Source organism: Athene cunicularia (genome assembly GCF_003259725.1).
Source record: "Athene cunicularia isolate RWA chromosome 4 unlocalized genomic scaffold, athCun1 chr4_part2, whole genome shotgun sequence".
NCBI lineage: Eukaryota > Metazoa > Chordata > Aves > Strigiformes > Strigidae > Athene > Athene cunicularia.
In genome coordinates this window covers 14,197,038-14,221,921 of record NW_020799099.1, presented here as the reverse complement: position 1 = coordinate 14,221,921, position 24,884 = coordinate 14,197,038, and the positions used below count along the sequence as shown (strand labels likewise).

The following is a 24,884-nucleotide window of genomic DNA, read 5'->3' as shown; positions in this document are numbered from 1 at the left end:
GTGCCTCTCCTGTGCGGGTTTTACAGTGAGTGTACGGTAGAAGGTGCTGCTGCTCAGGAGAAGGCCTGCTGTAGGGATACAAGTTGGACAGAAAGGGAGTGCTGGAAAAGGGAAATCTCACGTACTTCCTGTTCTGCTGTGGTGAAGAACAAGTCTTCTTGCCTGGGCCGGTTTATCTGCTCTGGCCATCTCTGCCTGGGGAGCTCTTTGATGCGGAGCTGATCCGAAGGTTCCAGTCTCCTTATCAACTCCATGCTTACCTCTGTTTGTTTTCATTCTGAAGTTTGCTCCCTCATTTTGCAATAACCCACAGGGTGCTGGGTGTTGCGCCAGCCGTGCCTCAATGAAGGATCTTCATTCAACACCTTTCCCTTCCCGTCACACCAGTCAATGCGACTCCTGCGTTTTCCAGCAGCATTCACTACGCAGTCCAGACTTTAGTCAAGCCTTGGTTGGTGGTCAGAAAGGCTACCAGACCTACCGGGACCTACCATGGGATCTTCAAAAGTAGGTTGCGTGTTTTAACTGGGCAAGTCTGATTTGGAGGTATAATGGTGGTAAAGGATACTGTCTATGGGACAGCTTTAGGACTTCAAGGGCATATATAGATCCAGAAAAGAAATCTGTTTGTTCTCTTGCCTGACCTTGGACCTCACTGCTCTATCTCTGCCTCTTTCATCATTTTAGATCTAGGGTACATCACGGATCTGTCTGAAACGTGCAGCCTGAAAAGGGGTGATATATGGAGGGAAAGCTAAACGTTAAGTTGCAGGCTGAAAAGCAGGTTTTGGAGGTTGCGGTCTGGATGAAAAGAATAACGTATGGCTGGAGTGAGAAATGCAGAGTGAAATCCTTCCCTAGCAAGGCCAGGAGCACAAAGATTTGCTTTCTGTTTAGAAAGATGATGTGGTGGCTTAAGTTGACACTTATGCTTCCTCTCTGTGATTGTCTTATCCTGCCCCCAGCAGGCTTTTATTGCAGCAGTGCAGAATCCAGGAAGCTCTTTTGTGTCAAAATCAAATGTTAATAACACGATTTTTGGAAACCATGGGTTTGGTTGGATGTAGTTGCAATATTATTTCCCCCAAACCCTGCAAAAGATCCTGGTTAAATCAGTGACGGCAGCACAGCTACATAAGGAGAACACTATTGGTGTTCATCATTCCAGTTTTGACCCTAGTACTTTTAAGGAAGAAGCCATGATTTCTGGGGTGTAATGACAAGGTGTTTTGTTTCTGAAAGTGTTTTTGTGCAGTCAGAGATGCTGGATATTTTTGGTTTTGTTTTACTGTAACAATATTTAAGACAGTGATGGAAAGTTCAGAGTATTTTTACAAAAATAAGTCTCCCTGTTGCAACACTCTTGGGTCAGAGCAGGGATCTGGTCATAAATTTACACTGAGCCTCCTGGAATTTGTTTCTGTTTAATGCTCAAGCTCCTGGATTCATGTGGCAACAGGAGATGCTCAGTGTCCCCTGAGTTTTTTTGTTGATGCCTCAGTGATTGATGAAGCTTAAAAGTATGACCTCATAAACAAAATCCAAAAGAATGTGAATTTTTTTTTTTAACATCCTAATGATTTGGCTGGATGGCTCAATTTTTGCATGTGATTGCTAAAAACTATGATATTAGTCTCCTCTCTGATATTGCTTTGGGCAAATGGCTGTGGATAATTGCAAGATATTACATATTTTTCCCATGCTCAGTAGTTTTAAAAATTGGGGGGTTTAAAAATAATTTGTAGACATGCTGAAATTTCTGGACTGACAAAACTTACTCTTTGTGACCACTTACGAGTTTTTCTCATTCTGTGAGGACGACATAATTTTATTCAATACAGCGTTGACTTTGACAGGATAAGACTAAGTTCAGCTTTTCGCTCTGTGCTCCTTAGTGGTACCCTGCTCAATACCTAAAGATCCTCTTCCCTGTTTAATATCCATACCTTAATATCTATGCTGCTCTAACTGTCGGGTGAGGAAGAAACCCCCATCAGTTGTGAACACCAGTTCGTGTGTGTCACATAAAGAGGGAAAATTGAGAGTTCTCTACCAATCAGAATTGAAAAGCCATTCCCTTTTCTAGTTACTATATCTTGTTGATATCAACAGTGGTGTAAATAATTCTAATAAGTGTTCTAGAGGGTAGTTAAACAACATCTGAATCTAATTTGGTTGCCTCTTAGTTAGGAGAGGATTTAGTTGTTTAAATAGGAGGTTAGATTATTATAAAATCTAAAGTATGTTAGGGGAAATCTGTGTTGGATAATTAAATATTTACACATTTGGGAAGGGATAGAGACTGTGTGGTCTGAATCAAAGACACTGTGTAGTCTGTGAGTGTTCAGAGTTCTCTGCTGGGCAGGGATGATGATCTGAGCAAGGAGCTGTAAGCCTTGCTGTTTGAGCTTATCATGCTGTCTCTTGTAAGAGCGATGCTTCAGTATGAGCTTTATCCAGTTCCAGGATATCTCTTTTCACAGCATTTCAAGCTAAATTAGGACATGTGCTCCATAAAATCCTTCAGGAAGCAAAGCTGCTAAGGAAACCTGGGTGGAGTAGACAGCCTTGCTGGTTTTGTCCCTCCTCTGTCGTCCTGTGTCCTGCAGTCCGGGAAGCAAATGCAGTGTCCTACCTGCAACTTCCTTGTGAAGATCTTGTGCCCTGACAGGGAGAGGTACAGAGCAGCTGTAGTCTAAAAGTGAATATGTAGGTGGAATTGCAGTGCCACTTGCACCAATTTGTCATGCAGTAGGTGGGCAAAACGAGTGTAAATTACAGACTGCTGAGGTGTAGCAGGAAATGGATCCCAGCCCTGGTGCAAGGACACTCATGTGCCATTGGCATTAGTGGGAGTTAACCTTGATTAATTGCAGGAGGCACATGTCGTTCCTGCACGGTACCAAACAGAAACCAATTCTGCTCAGTTTGCTCCAGAGTAGATCCTGATTCCAGGAAACCCTAATGAAATACTTTTGATTTTGGTACACACCAAACCTGATTTGACTCGTATGGAATTGGTACCATTTGTGTTTCCTTGCCACGTTCACTCAGTTTCTGACCATTTTAGACAGGAAAACCAGAATGAGAAAGGACCTCCTTCTGAGCCTTAAAGTCTAGTCATCTTCGTTAACTGAGCAAGCCCCAATATAAACTCAGCAGCTTTTCTGGCCTCTGCTGTTCCCAATAGGTGTTTCAGAAGTACCTCACTTTATTTTTTTATTTTTTTTTCCACAGTTTTAGGACTGGGCATTTTGGGTCAGCATAAGCTTTTAAAATCAAGTCATTCTACTTCCATCACATACTCCTTCCATGTCTGTATTTCTGGTTACACAGAGATCTTCATTCTGAATGACACAAAGCTTGGCATGACTTAATTTGACATGCTTCTGACCAAGATGATCTGAGAACTCCTTGTGGTCTGTGGAAAGATTTGGTGGTAAGAGGGACAGATTTCATACAGAACTGAACATGGGAATTGGCCGGTTTCTCTGCCACTGGAGAACTGCCTGGGGTTTGAGCCTCAGCTGAACCTCTTGTCTAAGGACCCTTGTCTTATTTCAGCATCATTTCCCCCATGAAGAAATTTGTCCATTACTGTTCAGTGAAAATACATTGCTAGATTACAGCATCTCACTGTTTATCTACCCAGCCTAGCAATTTTTTATTTTATTTGAAGTATGAAATAAGGAAAAACTTATTATTCAGCCAGAAATGTAAGCTTCCACACTACAGGAAAAACTGGATACATTGGGTTAGATTCTCAGTGGATATAAGCTGTTACAGAAGCACGCAAACTGTCATGAAGGCAGAAGGGCTGGTCTGATGTATCAGACTTGCAGAACTCTTCAGCAGCGATGTAAGTATAGTTGTTTTACAGTGACATTTCATATCCCAGTAAACAGATTTATTTCAGTAAACAGATTAAAATGCCACCACTGTCCTATTACGTGTGTATTTATATATTACAATTATTGCTAAGCCTGATACAGTGTTTTTCATATTTTTTTTTCTCAAAGTGCTTTAATAAGAGAGAAGTACTGCATGTATTCTAAATTTGTGGAAAAAAATAGTCTGTCTAAGCATGCCTCTCTTATAGGACTAAAACCAAAGGGCATTTAATAGCCCAGAAGAGATCATCTCTAGGTGACTGTTTTGGGTTTGGCTGTTAGGCTGTCCTGTCAGCACCTTTCTTGAGCAGACACTGTCAGTGCGTGCATGCTGAAGCAGAGCCTGTGTTCTCTTTCATGGTGCATGCTGACTTAGCTAGACATGGTCTCTGATATGAAGCTCACTGCAGGTAATGGAGGGGTTCCCCCAGGGGTCAGAGCATGCTTTCTGCCATGGTGAGGAAGACCTTTTGAGGCTTTGCCTCCGAAGCAGGTGGTTTGTCTTGTAGAAGGCAGTTTTAATTCTGCTTCTTTGCAAGAAGTGAAATCTAAATTCCAATAGGTAGACACTAATTTCTGTTGTAAACTAACAGTTTCAGGCTAAAGTGAGGAAAGTGCATGCATGATTTATTTAATGCAACCCTTATAATTCTTATATTGAATTGGCACCCTTAGAAAAACAAAGCTAGGATGTTAGGTGAGATTTAAAATTTTTCTTTGAGACTTTTTTTTTTTCCCCACAATACTCTTATTTTTTACTAAAAGTCAACACACATAATTAGCTGTGTCCTTTTGATGTCTGCCTTGTAAAATGCATATGAGGGGGACCCTCTGGCTCTGTGTTTATTGACGTGAGCTCCTTGTTGAGGAAAGGGTTCCTAGGGGGGACTTCTTTATGTTCATGATAGGGGGGAACCCAAGTACAGAATACAGGCCTTCAAATCGCCTACCACCACTCAGGCAAGATCTCAATGTGTATTTCTAGGAAGTGCCAGCTGAATGCCAGTTCCAGTGTTATGATTTATTAGGAAACAGAGAGGACAACCAAGTAAAATTGTTATGTCAGTGTGGGAAATTTTATATATTTTTGTTTTTCCTCTTTGTTGGAAATATTTCACTCCTCTTCCTAATCAGACAAAACTTAATCTGTGACTTGGCATTTTCTGCTGTGAGATGTCCGTGATTGTGGTGTAGTTAAGATTACTGCATGGGCACGGTTGTCTCGGAAAGAGCAGAGTCTCTGAAGTAGAGGAGAGGACCACGTAGGCTGCAGATAGAAGGGACCGTGACAGAAAGGCCACTGAGGTCAGTGGGAGGCTTTCAGCTGGTATTTCATTCATGTTTAAAAATCTCAATTTCTATTCTGGAGGATTTCAGTGACCTTCTCAGCTGGAGTGTTTTTAATCCTGCTGTGCATTTCTAGGTTATGCTCCCTGTTCCCTCTCTGTTGAGTAGATAGTTCCAAAGAGTTAGCAGGGACTGCTTTGACAATTGATCTGAGAAAATAAATTCCCACTGTTGAACTTCTATCAGCTCTTTGCCGAATATTGAAGCTCTGATGGGTCATCATGTGGATTGAAGCTGTTTCAGTTCTGGGATAGTTACTTCTCTTGTGTGTATTGAATCCCTGTAAGTACTGTCCAACTTTACACAATGAGACATGTTGTCAGATAACTGATCTTTGAGGAACTGAACCTCAGGAGACAAAGCAAAATAGCAATAAAGCTCAAAGTTAATAGGAATTGAAAAGTACCAGCCCAGCAATCTTGTCTCACAGATATCTTTGAAAACCTGTATTTGAAATTTTCCTGGTGCACTCCGTCTGCACTTTTATTCAAATGGGGAAGTATACAGATGGTACAGCCTAACCAAGGACATTTTACTAAAAAATATATTTTGTTTTGAAAACCAATTTTTGTTTATTTAAACAAATAAGGAGTGGAGAGTAAACCTTAACAGTAATTTCATGTTATTTAAGAGGAAGGGGTAACGTTTATTCAGAAATAAAAAGAAGGAAAAAAAGACGTCTCAAGTCCCCAAACAGCTCCCCCCCCCACCATTAAGTGACTTTCTGAGATGTATTTATCAAATAGCTTCTTGCCTGAGGAAATTCAGTTTAGAAGCTGATGCTGAGTCCCCTCTGCACCTCTTTGAAAGGATGCTCTCAAACAGGTTTCATGAATTAAGTGAAAGTCACGTGTGTTGAGTAAAATTACATAAGTGAGTAACTGTTGTGGACTGGGGTTTCTGTTTGCTAAGTGATAACATGGAACTTCAAAGGGAAGAAGTAAAGAGTTATAAAAAATGGTATTGTATGTACAAACGAATGCTGAAAAGGTTTCAAATTATACAGTACTTGATATTTAACTGTGTCCCAGCCATGTTACTTCTGGTCTGAAACTGCTCTTTCGCTGATATGATAGACAGCGATTTCTTCATGCTCACCTACTGCAGTGGCGTGGTGGCATTCAGCCTTTCAAACCGGCTTCTCAAACCCAGCATTTTGGTTTGGGGCTATGCCAGGATCGTTATAGCTGAAAGACCTTCCAAGTGTTTTTCCTCAGCTTAGGACAATTGCTTTTTAAATGAGAGAATCTATAAGTATGAATGTGAGTAGGTTTTGTCAAGATAAATGTGGAGGTTTTTGTTCGTTTTGTTGGCTTTTCTTGTAACTTAGTGTCACGTCAAACATACCTTTGCAAAGCATGTAAGCCATGCAAAGGACTACTACCTGGAGTGGTGGGGAAAAAAAAACCCAACAAACCTACATGACAGATTAAAGTGGTACTCACCACTGATTTAACGGTTTCACCTAAGAGTTACTATTTAGAAATATTCTTCTTAGTGAGGTAGAGTCCTGACTACTTATACGTGTATATTTTTAGTTTCTCCAGTTAAAGTTTCAAGTCAACTTCCATACAGTAGTCTCAGAAATAACTTTGGAGCTGCTCATCTCCAAACTCTTAACAAGACTAGTTAATTTCTGTCTTGGTTTTTTTTGCTTTATTTTTGGGTTTTTTTTGGGGGGGGTGGTTTTGGGGGGATTTTTCTTCTATGGATTCACAGATCCATTTTGAAGCAAATCAGATGAGAGGTTAATGAATAGCTGTTTTAGAGGATAGCAGGAGTGAAGGAAACACTAGCTAGGAGAACCAGGACAAGTCAGAACAGATATGAGTGGCAAATGAGTATTCCCATTTTCACTCAAATGTCACGATATTTAGCCTGAGTCAGTTGTTTTCCAAGCTGAAGTAATAAGGCTCTAATTGTAAGGCTTTACAATGAAATTAGAATGAACTATCAGAACCTGCTTTGATATTTAGGTACAGTGCACAGTGTGCTTGCTGTCTCATTCCAGCACACAGCTGCTGTGGTCTCTTGCAGTTATTTCCAACTTATGTTAATGTTTTTAAACTTATGGCTCGTGAGGTATGTGTTCTGGAAGTGGGCTGTATGTACTTTGGTATAAAGGTGGGAACTCACTGAGATGCTTCATATCCTCAGGAGAGGATCCCGGCAGCCTTCTCTCCTGGGGGAGGCTGTACCTTAACCTGGAGATGTTCATGTCTGCATGAGTGAGGTAGCTGGCTCTAAATGAATGACTCTGCCAAAAACTGTGGTTCCTGTTCTGTATTTTGTAATCACTGATAACATAATAGAAAGATGGCTTTAAGGATCTTTAGATGCCTTTGAGTTTATAGCTGGAGCCAAAATTTGCTGTAAGCTTTTTCAGGCAGTTTTTGTCTAACTATAATACCTACCTACTGACTGTTGACTTTCCTTGAATTAATTTGTAATAGCACCTGTGTAATTGAGAGCATGGCAGAGAGAAATATCTGGTGAGGCTTCCTACCTGTGTTCCCTGGTCCATTTCCTGTCATTCCATCATTCAGCAAATACTGCTCAAAGATGTGCTTGCATTTTGCTTTTAGAATTAGTCTGAGTAAAATAGGAAGCACAGGTTGGCCCTCTGAAATGTCTCTCTTTTGTCCAGCCCTGCTTTGCAGGCTGAGCAGCTTGGATAATGTGTTGATATGTACTATGCAAAGTATGGGATGTTTTTTACCAATTTTATTGCACAAAGCAGTTTTGGGAGCAAAGGTGTGTCTGTGATAACTGATTTGTTTAACCAATTGAAAGCTGCCTACATTGCTGTATGTAGGTTCACCTAGCTGAAAAATAAGTTTTATTCTTGCAGATTTCCAGTCGGGGGATCACATAAGAAATGCTTATTGGGACTCCTATTTAATTTGTCCCTAATTATAAAAATCCCAAACTCTCAAAACCTGTCTCTGTTCTGAGACTTCTAGCATATCCCAACATCTATTTCAAAATAGTCTTGAGTCATGGTTTCGTTTTCAAGGGTGTTGGGTGAGAAGTCAATTAATACTGTTGGGAAGAATCAGCTGGTGTTGAGGGAGAAAATTTTAGCTTAATTTTTGACAGCTTTAAATAGAAAAGGATCTCTTACTAATCTCCTTTTGTTCTTCTTATTTTCCCCCAGAATTCATCAGCCAGCCATCAAAATAAGACATCTTGAGCCCTGGAAAATTGCTCTAATTGTTATTGGAACAGCAGTGGCAGCAGCTATCACTATTGGTCTCCTAGTTTATTTTCTGGCATATGGTAAGTTTTACATAACATATCACTGTTCCTATGTCTAATGCATTTCCTTTGTGCTTGTTGTGTGCCACACAATACTGGGAATTTGCTTTTCATCAGATTGTCTAAAGCTAATTTTGGGGAAAAACCACCAGCTTCTCTAGAGCTCTTTCCTTCCTCATTTAGCATCTTTGCAGATCTCTTAGGAACATTTCCTGCTGTGCAGGGTGGTTTAGGGCTGTGGTTTCTGTCGACTTTCACTTGCTTTCACTCCTTTCACATCTTCCTCATGATCTTACTTCTGTGGTGAGTCCAACACACAACTCTTCTGGTCTCCCTTACACGAGTGACAAACAGATCCTTTCACTTGTCTCTCTCTACCTGTGGTGTTTCTCTGTTCTCTTGCCCTGATCACCAGCAGCCACCCGCCAGGGCTTGGTGTTGGGTGGGCATACAGGCCAGGCAGGAAGGCAGCTAACCAGCAAGGTGCAGCTCATGATCCTGTGTGAGCCCAAAGTGCTGTTGGTTGCCCACAGATGTAACTGTTGGGGAAACTGGGGATTTTTTGTCACTAATTGGCTTACTACCTAACTCCACTGAGTTCTTTCTCCTGGGCTCCAAGCTTTTGGAAGCTGTATTTGAATGGGTTGGATACAGGTGAATGCTCATCCACTCCCTAGATGTCTGGAAGTCAGGCAGCCCTGGGTGTTTCTCTGAAGTTCATATGTCTTGGTGCTTTGAGTATTGCCTGTTCCTCTTCTTTCCCTTCCAGATCAGAAGCTGTTCTATTACAGTGCCAACATAAAAATCACCAGCATCCGGTACAATAATGAATTGTCCAGACAGTCCTCAGGAAAGTTTAGAGACCTGAGTGAGAGGGTTGAGAGACTGGTAAGTTTGGACCATTGTGCCTTTCTTTTATGAAGGACTGTGCAATAATACAAGAGTCATTAATGTGAACAGCAAACTTAGACCATAGGTGCCTGATGTACCCTGACCCCGCATGGTTAGCAGACTTGGGAAATGGTTAGCATGAGAGTCATGGTCATACCTGGCAGACCAGGCACTTGCCAATCTGCTTGTTCTAGCATGTCACCTCTCTTTGTCCCTGCAGTGATGAAGCAGATATTGACAATAATCTCAGCTTCCTCCTATATCCCTAATTGTTTATGTCTTCTCTTTCCGTGCTCTGAGCCTGTCTTTGTGCTGTATGCCCCACTGCCTCTAAGGAAAGCATGCTTTTACAGCCTCTCCTTTACAGGGTGGGGAACTACATATCAGGCTGTTGTTGTGTGTTGAGAAAACAATACACAAGTCCTTTTCCTGGTATGTTTTGTTGGGAAACCCTTCTACAAATAGCAGAGGCTGCTGAGCGGCTCTCAGTCATACAGTAGCTATGGAAATAAATAGACATTGCAATTTCCTTTCTTGTTTTCTATTTGAGACACTTCCCCACAGATGATAATTACAGAGGTCAGCTCTTTACAGCAATAAGCATGTGATTGTACTTGTATCTTTTTGTGTTTCATTCATCAGAGCCCGATGTGTATCTCCTACCTCCTGTTTAGCAACCTTGCACAGATACTCAGTTAATAGGACGATCAATGCTTTGCTCCCCACTGTCATTTAATTTAGGGCCATGCCACTTGTCCACAACAAAATGTGAGCTGTGGGGAAGATTGTTCTGCAGAAGTAGGGTGCAATATAGGGATCTTGCAGTGCTAGCATGTCTTTCTGGCTCTACTGCTGAGGGTCTTGGAGATCTTAGTCAAGCTGTCCTCTTTTCTGTACCTGTTTCCTTTTCACCCCCTTTGCCTACCAGGAATTGTACCATGTTTCCCAAGATCTGCTCCTGGTGCTTATCTTTATGTATAGAGTCTTACATAAGATGCATTTATTTAGGTGCTACCACTTTACAACTATTACCTAATAATTGCAGGCTTTTAACCTTGTGATATAGGACCTTGGAGAGGGAATATTCTCCCTGACCAAGAAGGCATTGTGTATTGCTGCGGTAGGAGGAAGGCAAGGGCTAGGGGAAAAGTCTGAGGAATAGTGCTTCATTGAGTAAGGTTGTATCCCTTTCTCTCGCTCCATTTCCTCTTAATTTTTAAAAAATGTGACAAAGAAACACTTACTTCAGCTAAATTCTTTTAGACAGTGTCCAATGCAGTCAGATTTCCTCTGAACACAGCTATTAATTTAGATGCTTGAATGGAAGCCAGTGCTTTAGAAACCCTGTCTCCTCTATGGGTGTTGAGCACTTCTGACAGTAGACGGTAAATACCAGTGCTGCTTGAGCAGTGAGAACCATTATTTCAGAGCATGTTGTACCTGATAAGCAATGCCGTAACAAACATACAGACAACTGTGTTGCCTTTCCTTCATTCCTGTGACTTTTCTTAAGAGCTGTCTTTAATTCAGCCAATTTCTACCTCCCTCTCAAATTTGGTGAGCTCGTTACTGTAATTTTAGGTCAGTTGATATAAATGGTCCCTGCCATAAGCTTTGACTTTTTGAGTTTTTCACTCCAGGTGTTCCATCTAACAAGGATGTATGAGATTGAGAATTGTCCATAAGCTTATTTAAAGTGACTCTAATGTGTAGACTCTACACTAATGAATAACCATATGTTCCTTGTAAGTCTGATTCTCTACAAGCAGAACTCAGCTTGTGGTGATAAAAATCAAAGCAATCTTTCCAGAGACAGAAATGACTTACTGACATACAGCTGTCTCAGAATACCTGCATTTCTATTTTCAGGGTTTTCACACCATCTCTTTAATAGAGGAGGAGAAAGTTGAGTTTTAAATCACATTTCCTGATTTGTCTGGATTCACCAAAATCCTTTGCAGTCTTTCTGTGGCTGGTGTCAGGGTTTTGAATGTCCAAGCCTTCCCATTGTCATAGTTATAGTAGTAACCATATCTTATGCTCATGTTGTGAAACAGTGATTCAATGCAGATAAATGCAATGTCTTTCACAATACTTGGTGCAAAGTGAACAGAAATGAATCATCTCTGATAATCAGAAGCATTCAAATTACCTGAATTAGTGCAACTCCCTGCCAAGTGTTCCCTTCTCTGATCCTTCCCTGACAAAGCCTCCTTCGTTTGTCCCCAGAACAACCCCGAAAGAAGCTCTTTTCACAGTTGATGTTCACCAGGAAAAATGGTTTTGCTCCCATAAGGAAGTCATCCCATGCCTTCCTTGGGGCTGACAGCAAATGTCCTGATGTTTGCTTTGGTTTCCAGAGTTGACTAGTGACACCCATTGTGTGAAACATTCCTGACTCTCTTATCTCATTGAAGGTGGGAGGGAAATGCAGCAAGATCATGCCAGAGAGCTGATGAAGCTGGTGCACCAGTCAACATCTCAGGGCTGACTGGAAAATCTGGAAAATGTGTTGTGGGGTGGAGCTGGGGGGACTGAGGAACAAATGATGAAAGGTCTTTGCACCTTGCCTGGCTTCCTGCAACTGGCTCTGAAGGTTCACTTTGTGCTCTCTTGAAAAAGCAGATCTGACTGAATGCCGTTGTGGAAAGATATGTTCCAGCTCACCAGAGCTGCTTCGTTTTTCTAGCTGGACCAGTCATTCTTCCCTTGCCAAGCTAAAATGCACTGTGCCAGACCATCCCCTCTTGCACTGGATAAAAAGGGCACAGTCACAGTCTTAATGGCTCCTTCCCCAAGGAGCCTCTATTTTATAGTGGGTTCACTTAATGCTTGGCTGGTCTGCACAACTTTTACCCACTGTTTTTCTCCAGCTCCTGCATCAGACTTGGATGTTTTTCCTTCTTTCACAAGAAGTATTCTTTTGGATTTCCCAAGAATGCCTTGGAGGCCCTAACTACTCTCTTACTAACAGCATCCCAGAGAAGATTTCCAAGGCCCTGCTCTTTCCTTTTCAGCCTCTCTGGCACACCAAAGTGTGAAGGAAGCTGTTAGATAGTCCTGGGTTCAGGGAGGAGGATGGAGGCGCTTTGTGTCCAGTGTGGAAAGTTGTCTTTGAGCCCAGGGGAAGGAGGTGTGCGTTCTGGAGGGCTTGAAATGAGTACTTCATCGATGGACATCAGTCTTTATTCTGCCCACCAGTGACCTGCAAATATACCTGTCTGGTCTTTTTACCACTACAATAACTTTCTGATACTCCTAGATGCTGTGGGCTTTCCCCTCTTTGAGGACAGGCTATGGCACCCTTCTCCTTTCTCAGGCACCTAGGACCAAACTGTTTCCTTCTCTGGTCAGAGCTGTTCTCAGACATGCTGTCAGGCTGCTTCTCCATGTCCCAGTCCATGTATCTTTGTGGACTCTTGCATTGGACTGTGTACCCTCCCCTGATTCTGGGGCTATGCCCTGTCTATTATCCTCTACTCTCTTCTGCTCCCATGTGACGGTAAGCCAGGCTGTGGGTTGGGTGGATGGATGCTCCCTCAGGTATGTGTGTGGCATGGCTCCCTCCTTGGCTAATTGGGCAGCTAAGGGAGAGGCAAGGTGTTTGTTTTCTCTTTGTGAGTGCCTTGAGCCACAGAATGGACTAGTATGGATTTCTCCTCTTACCTCATAATCTGCAAGACACCTGGGCTCTCCCCCATCCTTCCATCATCTGAAATTGGCACAGAACTAACTGGCAGAGTGGTTGGGACTTGTATTAAGAGGATACCTGGGTACTTTCTCTGGGAAACTACTGCCTATCCCAATATTTCTACGGAAGTTATGGAATTTCATCAAGTAATTCTTGCCTCGGGACTCAGTATTGTGTGTCAAGACATCTTTTTTAGAAACAGACATCTTGCTTCAATGACTTCAAGCAATAAGAGTATCTTCTGTATTCTTAAATACAGATGTTGGTGAAAGTTTTTAATGAATAAAGCTCTTGACGTTTTTCATGTCTAATAGAATTGAATTAGTATGGGTTTAATTTAGAAATAGTGTCTCTACTGGGTATTACAGAGGCACTTGTAATACCACATGGAAATGCTGCAGAATAGTCCTGATGACTGTGCCAGTTCTCAGTTGGTTTAAGGACTCATTGACAAGTCCCTGTACTGGAGCTGGTAAGGAAGGAGGCAGTCTTCTCCCTTGGAAGATGATGATTTTAGAAGTTGTTAACACATTTCTCTCAATATGAGGGGGTAGAAGCAGTGGGGCAGGCAGGTGCCTCCCTCCTCACACACCCCCCTCCTATTCTTGGTGTTGCTACGGTGAATGAGGATCCCAGGGTCTGTCAGCATTTGGTACTCAGTAGTTCTCTGCTGCTTTGTGGCTCACAAACAGGGCTTGTTCACAGAATCACACAGAATCATCAAGGTTGGAAAGGACCTTGAAGATCATCTAGACCAACCATTAACTTAGCACTGACAGTTCCCAACCACACCATATCTCTCAGCGCTATGTCAACCCAATTCTTAAACACTGAACCCAATGTCTCTGCTTAGCTGCTTTCTGGGCCACCACCACAAGGGACACCAGTGGAGTGCAATGGGAGCCCACTTTGTCCTCTGCGTCCTCAGTGGTGCAGATCCTCGGCTGCTTCAGCACAATTCAATGACGAACAAAGCACTCCCGTATTTTCCCAGCCCCCAGGCGCTGATGTCTCCTCTGTGCACACAGGGAACTGAGTTGAAAGGACAAATCCTTAAAGCCACTTCAGCATCTGAGAAGAGATCCCCAGAGATAGGAGGGAATTTTTGAAGTGCCTATGGGTAATCAGAAAAGGACCCACTTAGTTCCTTTGGCCCACTCAGGTTTTATTCCCCCTTGCTGCAGTACTTGAGTTCCTTTGTGTTTATTCTCCCTTAACTCCTGTATAGACACTTGTGCTTCCATGGAAAGCAGAGCTTTAACACCTGATAATCTTGTTTGGTCATGGGGTTAGCCTTCAACAGGATGCTTGTAACTGAAAGGCTCTGCTTTATACCCAGTGATAAGCTTGCAGTCATCCTGATATCAGGAAGTACCTTGTATCATTTGAGTTATAAATAGTTTGCTGTCACATCTGCAGGGCCAAAGCCTGAAGTACTGGCTAAGAAAGGAAGCCTAGCTGAAAAGACCGGCAGTAGTGAGTTGAGTAGGTGAGACTGCTGTTTTATGACACTTGGCCTTTTTAGGGTCAGACATGACTCAAGTCTTCCTGGGGAGCAGAAACGTGTGTGTGCATTTGGGAGAGAGAGGGAGGTACAAATCTCTTCAGAGCTAGGAGCTAGCTGCAAAGCTGGCTGAAACTACACGTGTGTTTGTCACACCTGCCATGTGGGTGTTAAGGTAAAGCTCAGAAGCATGTGGCTTGCTCTATCAGTGCCTTATGGTCCTTGGGTTGGGAGGTTAATTCAGTAGGAGCAGATCCCCGAGGTAGCAGGTTTTTGAAATACTCCTAAAGACTATTTGCTCTGGAGACCAGACTGTGAAACTAATTTAGAGGTGATAATTGAACATGCCCCAAGAAAAGGGAGTGTTCAAGGGAGCCTAACATGACTCTCTTTTAGAGCAAGTTGAAAAGCACAGGTATCTACAAGTACCATGTCACTTCATTTGCTGTATGTGTACAGCCCCTATAAAGCACTTTGTTTCCCCTCTCGGCCCCTGAAAGAAAAGAAAATTGAAGATGGATTGGACAGAGAAATTTTGTAGCTGCAGCAGTCAAATCTTTCCAGGGGCTTTTTAGAGTCTTGCAGGACCCAGACCAAACTGAGTAAGAATGTTCCTGGTTGTAATAAGTTTCAAAAGAGATTCGGTAGCGTTCTCAGATACAGATCCCAAAATTTAAAACCTAAGTCCTTACTTAAACCCAAGCATTCCTAGGTTCTGTATGTGCTCCCTCAAGAACTTGCTTAGTACCGATATGAGGTGAAAAGAATGGAACTTTTATTGAATTTTTTTCTAGTTCTTCACTGACATAAATTTTATTTAGAAGTGCATCTATAGTACAAAAGCCAGAAAAATAAAGCATTTTAAATTAAGCTTTTCAGAGACATTTTAATAATACTCATTTTTCTTGTTCTGCAAAATAATGTTGTAAAATGGAAAAAAAATCTTTTATTTATGCAAAAATCTTTAAGATTAAGGAGAATTTTTAGAAAAAAATACTAAAATAAATTTAGGACATTTTACAACTTCTGCTTTAAAAGCTTTATTTTAAGGGAATCGTTCTCGCATTATCCTTGAGCTAACATGGTATAGTAAGGGTGCCCTCTATGGGTAACTGGGGCTAGAAACAAAGCAGCAAGCATCTTTCCACGGTAATTCAGCCAGTTGGGAAACACGGCATTGTAACGGTGGCCAAGATGACAGTGTGGCGACTTGTTTATTTAGCTCTGGAATTAAAGACTAACAACACACTCGACTGTCAGTATATATATATATATATATATATACACACAGGTGTGGCCTTAAAGGTATAGGTGAAATGCTGTATGCTGAGAGAGGACATTACTCACTAAAAGCACTTGCCATCTCATTCGTGATGCTTTCTTCAGAAATTCCTTTTGAAATGAGACCACTGGCATAGGCATGTACTGCATTGATCTAAAAACTGAGATGAATTCTTGCTTTAACTTTTGTTTCCAGTTTTTCCTGTTTCCACAGGTCACAGTAGCACAGACAGCTAAAAATATTGAGGAAAATACAAAGTACTTTTAAATGCTAGTGTGAGTTGATGCAGTTTAGTGCACGAAGCTGTAGCTTAGTGTTTTTCCTCACCTGTAAGATCTCAATCCATCAATGTGCTCTACCTAAATGGCATGAATTTCCAGAATAAAATGGTTAGTTATCAACAATGTGCCTACTATCCAACTTTTTCTCTAACTTAAATTCAGTGATCCTTCAGTGTCATTGATTCTTTGACTTATGAATACAATGTAATTTTCCCAAGTAATAGGTATACAAGCTGATTTTTCTTTTTCATTTTCTTTCTTGGTTCATCAAGGCAGAAGGTCTAATAATGTACAAAACCAGAAAAATCATAGGAAGACACCCCCCACCTCCCCCAGATAAGTAACTCTAATTCAGATTTAGTGTGTGGCAAGAAAAGCTATGAAATGTGGATAAGGAAAATGGATGTGATTCTGAGCTGGAAAAAGGAATTAAAAATGAAATAAAGGGCAGTTATTGATAGTGTGTGTGATTAAGGGTAGAATCTTATCTTAATTATAGACCCACAATCCAGAATTACTGCATTGTTCACAGGTAATTAAATCAATGAAGTGATTCAAGATGTGAACTGCTGTCACTGAGATCAAAATCTGCCTGGTCAAGAGAGTGGTTGTTTAGAACATGGTGTTGTCAAAAGGGAGAACCCAAATTCAGTACTGAACTTGAGTGGCTGATGGTGTCTGGGTGCTTGTTACTTGAATACATCACCATGGATATTCCTTAGATTTCATAAAAGTATTATTTTCCTAAGAGCTATTTGCTCCTGTATTTCAGCTTCTTACCTCTAAATATTGCTTAAAAAATGAGACTGTGCAGTTTCCTGGGAAAACCATACTTTTTGGGGAAAAAGAACAACACCAAAACACACAAAATCCCTTCTCTGGATATTGGTCCAGATGGTTTTCTCTCCAGACTTGATTTTCTCTCCAAAAGATGGAAAATCTCCTCCCTACGTGGACAAAATTTCAATGGCAGTGTGAAAGTTTTAGGAAGCTAATTATGGATAATTGAAAGCAGGGAGTAGGAATGGGAATACTTAGGTGACCTTAATTCCAGCTGTCACTATTACATGGCTGTAATGAAACTCTCATGCCACTACATGCCTTTGAAATTGGTTGCACCAGGCATAAGCATGATACTTTAAATCCTGATGTGATCCCATGTATTAGTCCTCTTAATTTCTTTTATCCGAAAGACCAATCTTTTTAGGAACTACTGTACAAGGTCAGTTATTTCTATTTTGCAGCCAACGCCTCCAAGAACCATCCAGCTGAGTTCATTTATAGTAGTGCAAAGTCAGATAGTGCTTACCTACCTCCCAGCTTTAGCAGTCCAGTTAGTTTAAACTCTGTGAAGAGTTTGGGATACCATTTTCAGATGTATGGGATCACTCTGCTCCTACCTGCCATGACACATGCTGCCTTTGTGTGTGTGTGTAGCTTCTGATGGGAAAGTTTCTGATCTAGTTTGCTGGAGGCCCATAGATCCTTACACTTGCTCTCCTTCAGGTCCATTTTCTTTGCCTCAGACAAGCACTGTGGCTGTAGGGTTGTCGCCACTGTGATAATTGATATCTCTGTTTCTAGATGTCACCTGGGCAGGAGATATGTCAGGATCTCAGGGGAGCTGCTACTGGATTTGCATTATGATCAGCTCTGGGGGTCTCAGCAGGTTGAGCTATAGATTGGATACAAATCAGCCAGCAAGTTGGGTGCTAGGTACAGAATTAACAAAACCAATTAGTAGCAATTCATAATGTATGATTGCCACCAAACTGGAGTCACTGAAACAGGTGATACGTTCCAATTAATATTCATGGTTAAAAGCTTTAAAAGTCACTAGGCTTTACACCCTAAAGAGCTAGTGAGGTAAGAGGAAGAATATAGGATGAGGATAGCTGTTGAAGGACTAAACTGGCAGCAAGCAAAAGAGCAATAGTATTGAGCAACAAGAGGACTTGTGCTCCCAGACCTACTGAATGCTTTTGAACATCCCACACAGGTAATTCAGAGGGTTCAGCAAATATTCTGGAGAAAAGTTCTGTCAAACTAGATTTAAGATAACTTTTTTGATAAATCTTGGTACCCTGCGTGCAGTGTGTGGTGGGAGAAAGCAAAGGCTGACACAGCCAACCTTGCTGGACCACTTCCAGACCCAGCTACATATCTGGGCAAGCCCTGCTCATGTCAGCCCATCCTACACTGGAGGGCCAGGATACCTGTTGCATGTGACCTACTTCCAGAGCTTGAGGGGTTTTGGGTCCTAGGGAGGCAGGGAATATTGGGTGACTGAAATCATGAAGATTTGAATAGGTTGATAGCAGGCTTCATAGGGTTGGCCATGGTGTGACATGAGAAAAAGGGTAATGATGAGATCCAGAGTTATTCAAGATAGGATAGAAAAACAAGTCTGTTCATCAAGGTGTAAAGCAACTTCTGGCTGCAGGGAACAAGGAAGAGTTTCCTTTGTGGCTGAGTTTGTTCAGATGGGAATGTTTTGCCCTCTTTTTACATCTTTGGTACTAGCCACTATTAGTTATTGTGTTGGCATAGATGGACCAGTGTTCAGGAGGGAAGTCCAGTTTGTCTTAAAAAATTGCATGGAGAGAAGTTTTGTCAAAAGGATAGAGGATATGAAATTAAACTGAGGAAATACCAGACAACATTAAACTAAACTAGCCAGCAAACATTAACTTGTTTAGACAAATGCTAAAATAAAGGCTGTCAGCAAAATGCTGCTCACTTGAAAAGAGCAGGACTTGGCACATGGTTAAGAATACTTACAGACCTTGCTTGCAGCAGCGCCTGTCACCACTGAGCAGTTGCTAGACAGGGGCCAGGAAAACAAGTGAGATGCACTTAATCAGTGGTGAGTTTAAGGGATCTGGTGATGACAGTGTCACTTTTGAGTGGCTATAATCAAAGCAAAATGTTTAAAGTGAGTGTAGATGCTTCTTCTAAACATCTTTTAGGTCCCACTAAATTACCAAAGTTCTAGTTGCCTTTTGCTTTCAGGGTTGTGACTCAAGCTGGAAAGCAAGCTATATGCAGGCTGGAGAGATATGTTTTCTGTTTGATATGGGTGTGAAAGGCTTTGCCAGAAGATGAACAGTCAAAACATGAGACAGAACATTAATCTTTGAAAGTTATTGTCTGAAGGCATCTTGCTACATCTTTTCCTCTAATGTAAACTCTGTCTGAATATAAAGATTAATGTTCATAATTCAAGTTACCAAAATCATTGTTGAAGAAAGAGGAGATTTAGGACAGAATCATATATGTCAAATGAATTCATCAGCAGGTGAGAGATAGGGGCCACAGTGCAGAGGTTTGGCTAGCACGTCTTTCCTGATAAGATACAGCAGATTACAGAAGTAAAAAATATCAGGTCGAGTTTGAAGGTATTAAAGGCCCTGCAAGGATCACTGGAAACAAAACCAGTGATCATCTGGTAAAAAATGACATCAGATGTTTTTTCATCTATTGGTGATACAGTACTAAGGCAGTTCTTAAGGAGAGGAAAGCTAGTGACAGTATGTAACAGGAAAAGTGTCTACTTTCTCATTCAGATATGATATTGTGAAAGAGAATGGAAGTAACACAAATCCAGTAATTTTGATATCATTTTGAATCACATGCTTCCTGTTCTCTCCATAAAAATAACTAACATCCCTTTTGGATTGAATTTTCTGAAAACCATGTCTGTTGCTGATAGTTCAGTTGCATTTGGACTCAGATTCTTTTTGTAAAAAGCACTGTGTGTAATTGTATTTTGTCAGATGCCACTGGAAATCTTTGTATTTCCTGCAGCACATGGTGTTCTTGATCAGACTATATAGAATGTTGAGGAAGTGGTCCAGGGTGAGGAGAAAGGGAGAAAGCTGAACATGCCGGGAGTACAAAACCCACAATCATGTGAGCTGTTCAAGCTGTAGCAAAGATACACAAGAGGATGGGTGATAGAAGTAAGGACCCCTGGATCTGCTGCAGAAATGCAGGTGGAATGTGTAGCAAAAACACTTGCAGTCTCTAAGATGAGACAGTACAGATAGCTTGAAAACACAGTTGCCAAGATGAGATAAAGGATTCAGGAATGTCATATTGACTTAACCCTCCCTTGCAAGGGGTTGTGGCTTCTTCCCTCTTTAGTCCCAAGCTTAAAGTCAGCCTGCTTTCACTTCACTGTTTAGCAATGTAGAATCTTGATGTGTACCTCAATCCAGCTCAAGACTCTCTTTTGTTTGCGAAGCACTCTGCAAAGTCCCTGCCCCAAAGATCTCAAAAGTTCTCAGAGGCAGTGCAGCACATGCCATTGCGTGCCACAAAACTGGTAGTGCTGATTAACTACATGCTTCTGCTTACACAATCATCAGTGAAGCAGCTAACACCGTAACAGAAATAAGCAAACATTATAATTTAAAAAAAACAAAAACAAAAAAAACCAACAAAAAACCCCAAACCCTACAAACTTTTTGTCTGAGGGCAAATACTTCCAGTAACCAAGAGGGTCGTGGTGGTGGGACAGGCTGCAGAGAAACAAAACACTTTATTCTTGATTTCTAACTGTATGCCTCATAAAATGCAGTGGTATCAGCTGGCAATCTGCTAAGTGACAAGAGCATTCTGCATATATACAGTAGCTTGTTGCAGTTGATATATATTTTTTTCTATGGAATTTTGTCTGTTCCAAATGCTGAAGTAAATCCAGATAATGGCCAGTAACAGCAAGATAAAATATCAGCTCAATGCATGACCATTAAGAGCTTTTCTTTTTTGCCTTACAAATGTCTGCTTAAAATCACCTTAAAATAATAAAATGCGCAATTTTCATCTTTAAATTATTCTGCTTCAGTATCACTGTGTAATGACATGAGGCTTCAACTTATGACAACCAAGGCTGGAAAGAGGGGCTTTGTGTTCTTTGGGTGGAAGCACCCCCAGATTTTATCTGAAAGATTTCAACATACTAGAGGTTTGAGAACCAGTACTTATTTCTTTCCTTTGGAAGATAGAAAATCTGGAGACTTGGCTAAATCAGACAGCATTTGTGGGCTAAAAACTACCAAGACAGACAGCTTTGCATGGTTTTCTAAAGCATTTTTACATAGTTTGTCCTGTAATGCATTTGATGTTTACAGGATACATTTGAATTACTGTGTCTTGCTGATAGGAGGAACTGCATAACTCACTAGTGACTTCGCTATTTCTCAATAGTTCAATACTTCAGTCATTCTGAGCCATTCCTGGCAGAATTTCATGCCATGTTGTATCACACTGTGCTGTCTCAGACTGATCACACATTCTTGAGACAATGTTCAGCCTAAAGCAGGATGTGGTTAAGCAGGCACCTGCAAAGATGTCATTTGGGGACTGATTCCTTATGAGTCCTAGATTTCTGATATCTGATGAGAATTACCCTAGCATGTGGCAAATCACAAGGGGTTTTGGGGGTTATAATTTGAGATCACTGGTAGTTTTGCTATACATTTCTATAGGACTAAGGATAAGTGCTGTATCAGAAAGGACCCCAGTAAGAGAAGCTCAGTGCAGAGCACAGCATGCTTTATCCTTTCTGTAGACCATCTTCAGGAGGCTGTGCCTTGGCAGATTGCAGCAGTGTATTTCAAGGATGTTTATAAATATCTCTCAGTATGCCTGGGAGTGGATAGGACAGCACTGTAATGGCACATTAATGTAGTCATAGGATATTTAGAAAAATGGGGTAACTTTTTATGATGTACCTTAGGCCAAATGGGGAAGAGTTAGGAAAGGTCTATGGCAAATAATTACCTACAGGCTGGGCTGGATTAATTTTTCTGGTTCTGTAAACTATGAGTTTATAACTGAATGCTGCTTTCCGAATGCTGCTTCCAGCAGTATGTGCATTTCCCTCCTTTTTTGTTGTTATCTTATATTTTTCTTTTTTCAACAGATCGACAAGACATTTTACAATTCCATTTTAAGGAAAAAATACATCCGTTCACGCTTAATCAGAGTGAGGTATGTGAGATTACAATAAATGCATGCCACTGAGATAAAATGAAATGTACACCAAGCCCAGTTAGAGGGCCATTTAATCTGATACAGTAAAGTGTATTTTATGTAAAACCAAAGCATAATCCTCAACTGAGTGTAATCTTATTCTGAACCATGCCCTCCTTTGGATCTTGATGCAGAAGATAAACTTCAGTCTGAATTCTATACAAATTTGTGTTCAGAACTTGAGAAAGTTTTAGCTCATAAAGCAGATATAACTGGAGCTATCTAAAAATAAAAAACATTTTCAAAACATTTTTTGTCATGTTACTGTGCTGGGCTTGTCAAGTAGAACCCAAGCATGGTTATGCTGGTTCAGAGGGTCTCAGTTGTCACTGTTGCATCTCAAAGAACGGGTGTAAGTAGGTGCCTAGGGAACAGTAGCAGCACAGCAGGCAAATATGATAACTGCTTCTTGGTATGCTCCCTACCTCTAGCTATTTACCACTTGGGATTTCCTGAAGTGGTTGTGGTTTGTTTAGCAGCCCCCAGTGGAGTTATTCTCCAAGGACTTGTCCAGTCTCCCCTGGACTCTTGAAATGTGTGCTCCTTTAGTAAGGAATTACTTGTGAAGAGCCACCTTCTTTGGATCATTCAATGGCCCTATTAGTTCTTGTGCTGGAAGAGGTGATGAAAAGTCGATCTCTATCCCTTCTCTCCATGCAATTAGTGGTATCGGACACTCCCATCATATCCCTTTTCTCTCCTGTACCCCATGAGCTCTACTCTTTCTTTGAGTTAAAAGTCCCAGCCTGGTCAGTCATTCTTTGCAGGAACTGTTCCTTGTCACCCTGCTCTTTCCTAGCACACTTTCAGGTCTGCTGTCCCTGCTTTTTGAGATGAAGGGGTCAGATCCATGGTTGGGATTATCCTTGAACAATGTGGGTTTGTTTTGTTTTTCTTTTACTCTTTGTTCATTTGCCAATAATACCTAATGTTTGGTTTGATTTTTTTGACTCCTGGTGAGTGCTGAAAGGAACCTTTTTATGGAACTGTCTATTGTAATGCTAAGGTCTTGTTCCTGACTAACAGTGCCCATTGCCTTGCAAGCAAACCTTGAATGTCTAAAGCTTCAAGGCTAATGAGACTCAAGATCTCATTCTTGTGAATGTATTTATCCTTGTTCTGTGGTTTGTGAAATCCTGCCTCCTGGTCTACCTTAGCTTAACCCCCAGTTAGGCAAATCACACAAGTCATTATTTGAATGTAGCTTTAGGAATATTTAATACCAACTAGAGTGTTGTAAGTGTAGACAAGGTGATTTAAGGATCTGAGAGGCCAATCTGTAGGGAGAAGTAATATTTTTCATTACTTCTTATTCCCAAGGACAGGCTGAGGTATTTGCTGTGACGTTTGCTGTGTTGGATGCAAGACTTGTATGTGCAAGAGCTTGTTTGCTATTTCATATATACAAGCTTTATGCCTCTAAGTGCTCAAACTGCAAGCTCATTTAAGCAGGATCGTTGTGAATTTGCTTGGAAAGTACTGTGCATATTTTTGGCTCAGTGTAAGCAATGCTTTAGTAATAATGCCCACTGCTCACCGAAACAGACAAACCAAATCTTGATTAGGTGTCTTTGGCTCTGGACCTTAGCTATGCAGTGAGTGATTCAAGGCAGGCTGTACTTACCTGAGAGTTTCGTGAGGTGTGGTATGCTTGCAAGAGTTGATACAGTAATTCCAGCATGGCACAGCACAGGAAGAGGAGCGGGGAAAGAGGTGAGAGAACAGATCAGAAATGCAGAGCAACACCCACAGTTGGATCAGATAATATCTGGAAAATAAACTGAGTGGCAATCATGCTGAAGTTGGCACAAAGGGAAAAAACAGCCTGTTGGAAAGTTCACGTATAGCTACTCAGTCTCAATTATGAGATCCTTGGGGGAAGCAATGTGTCTTTCTGGTCAGCTACGAGCATGCTCGGCATGCCTTGGTGCGCTCATAACACATGGCCTTTTATTTGCCCTTCACTGATGATAGCAGGAATGTCTGTTTCATTATGGTGCATGTTCCTTTCGAAGATCATAAACTGATCGCATGACTTCTCTGTAAGCTACTTGCCTTCTGGTTTTAATTTTCTGATTTTTCCTTCATGTAACTACAAATTTCAAAAATAGTGAGACATAACTGGAGGATCTTCTCTTTTCCTTTTCTATCAGAATGGTGCTTAAGACAGAGCAACCTGCTTTTAGCTTGCCCTGTACAAAGTAATTGTGATTCCACCTGTTGTGGGTTGTGTCATTGCTTCTCGTCTCGGGCAGGAGGAGGCACAGGAGAGAAGGTTCTCAGTGGACACTTTTATCTTCACTGTGTAATGACCAAGGATAGGCCATCTGCAGCACAGAGCAAGATTTACTGTGCCAGATTAGACACTTTGGTATTTGTAGTCTAGCATTCATCTCTTGCAGTATCTGATGCTTTAAGGAAAAATAAATAACATCTACCAGGTGAATTCAGTCTGTTAAAACATTTTTCTTCCTTTTCTTTCCTCTGATCTTACAACAAAGCTGTGGAATTGAGTGTCCCGGTGTGGGTGCCACTTGTACTTTTCAGTGGGATGTGAAAGCCTCCTTTCATGGTCCATCTCTTGGATTGTGATAAAGAGATTGTGGATATGCTACTGAGTTTCATTTGTTGTTGCATAACATGAGGTTATTAGTCACATTCTCCCAAGCAGTTGCAGTGGTGGAATGGGGTTGTGTGGTCT

At 41.3% G+C, this 24,884-nt stretch overlaps 1 protein-coding gene across 1 annotated transcript in view; it reads left to right on the top strand.

Moving 5' to 3' along the window:
* The first annotated feature begins 343 nt into the window (after positions 1 to 343).
* LOC113479719 (transmembrane protease serine 11E-like) overlaps positions 344 to 24,884 on the top strand; it is a 42,959-nt gene continuing 18,418 nt past the window's right edge. The window contains exons 1-4 of the mRNA XM_026847977.1: positions 344 to 507; positions 8,395 to 8,516; positions 9,265 to 9,383; positions 22,074 to 22,141. Coding sequence (XP_026703778.1) covers positions 344 to 507; positions 8,395 to 8,516; positions 9,265 to 9,383; positions 22,074 to 22,141 — 473 coding nt within the window. The remainder of the gene's footprint in view (positions 508 to 8,394; positions 8,517 to 9,264; positions 9,384 to 22,073; positions 22,142 to 24,884) is intronic.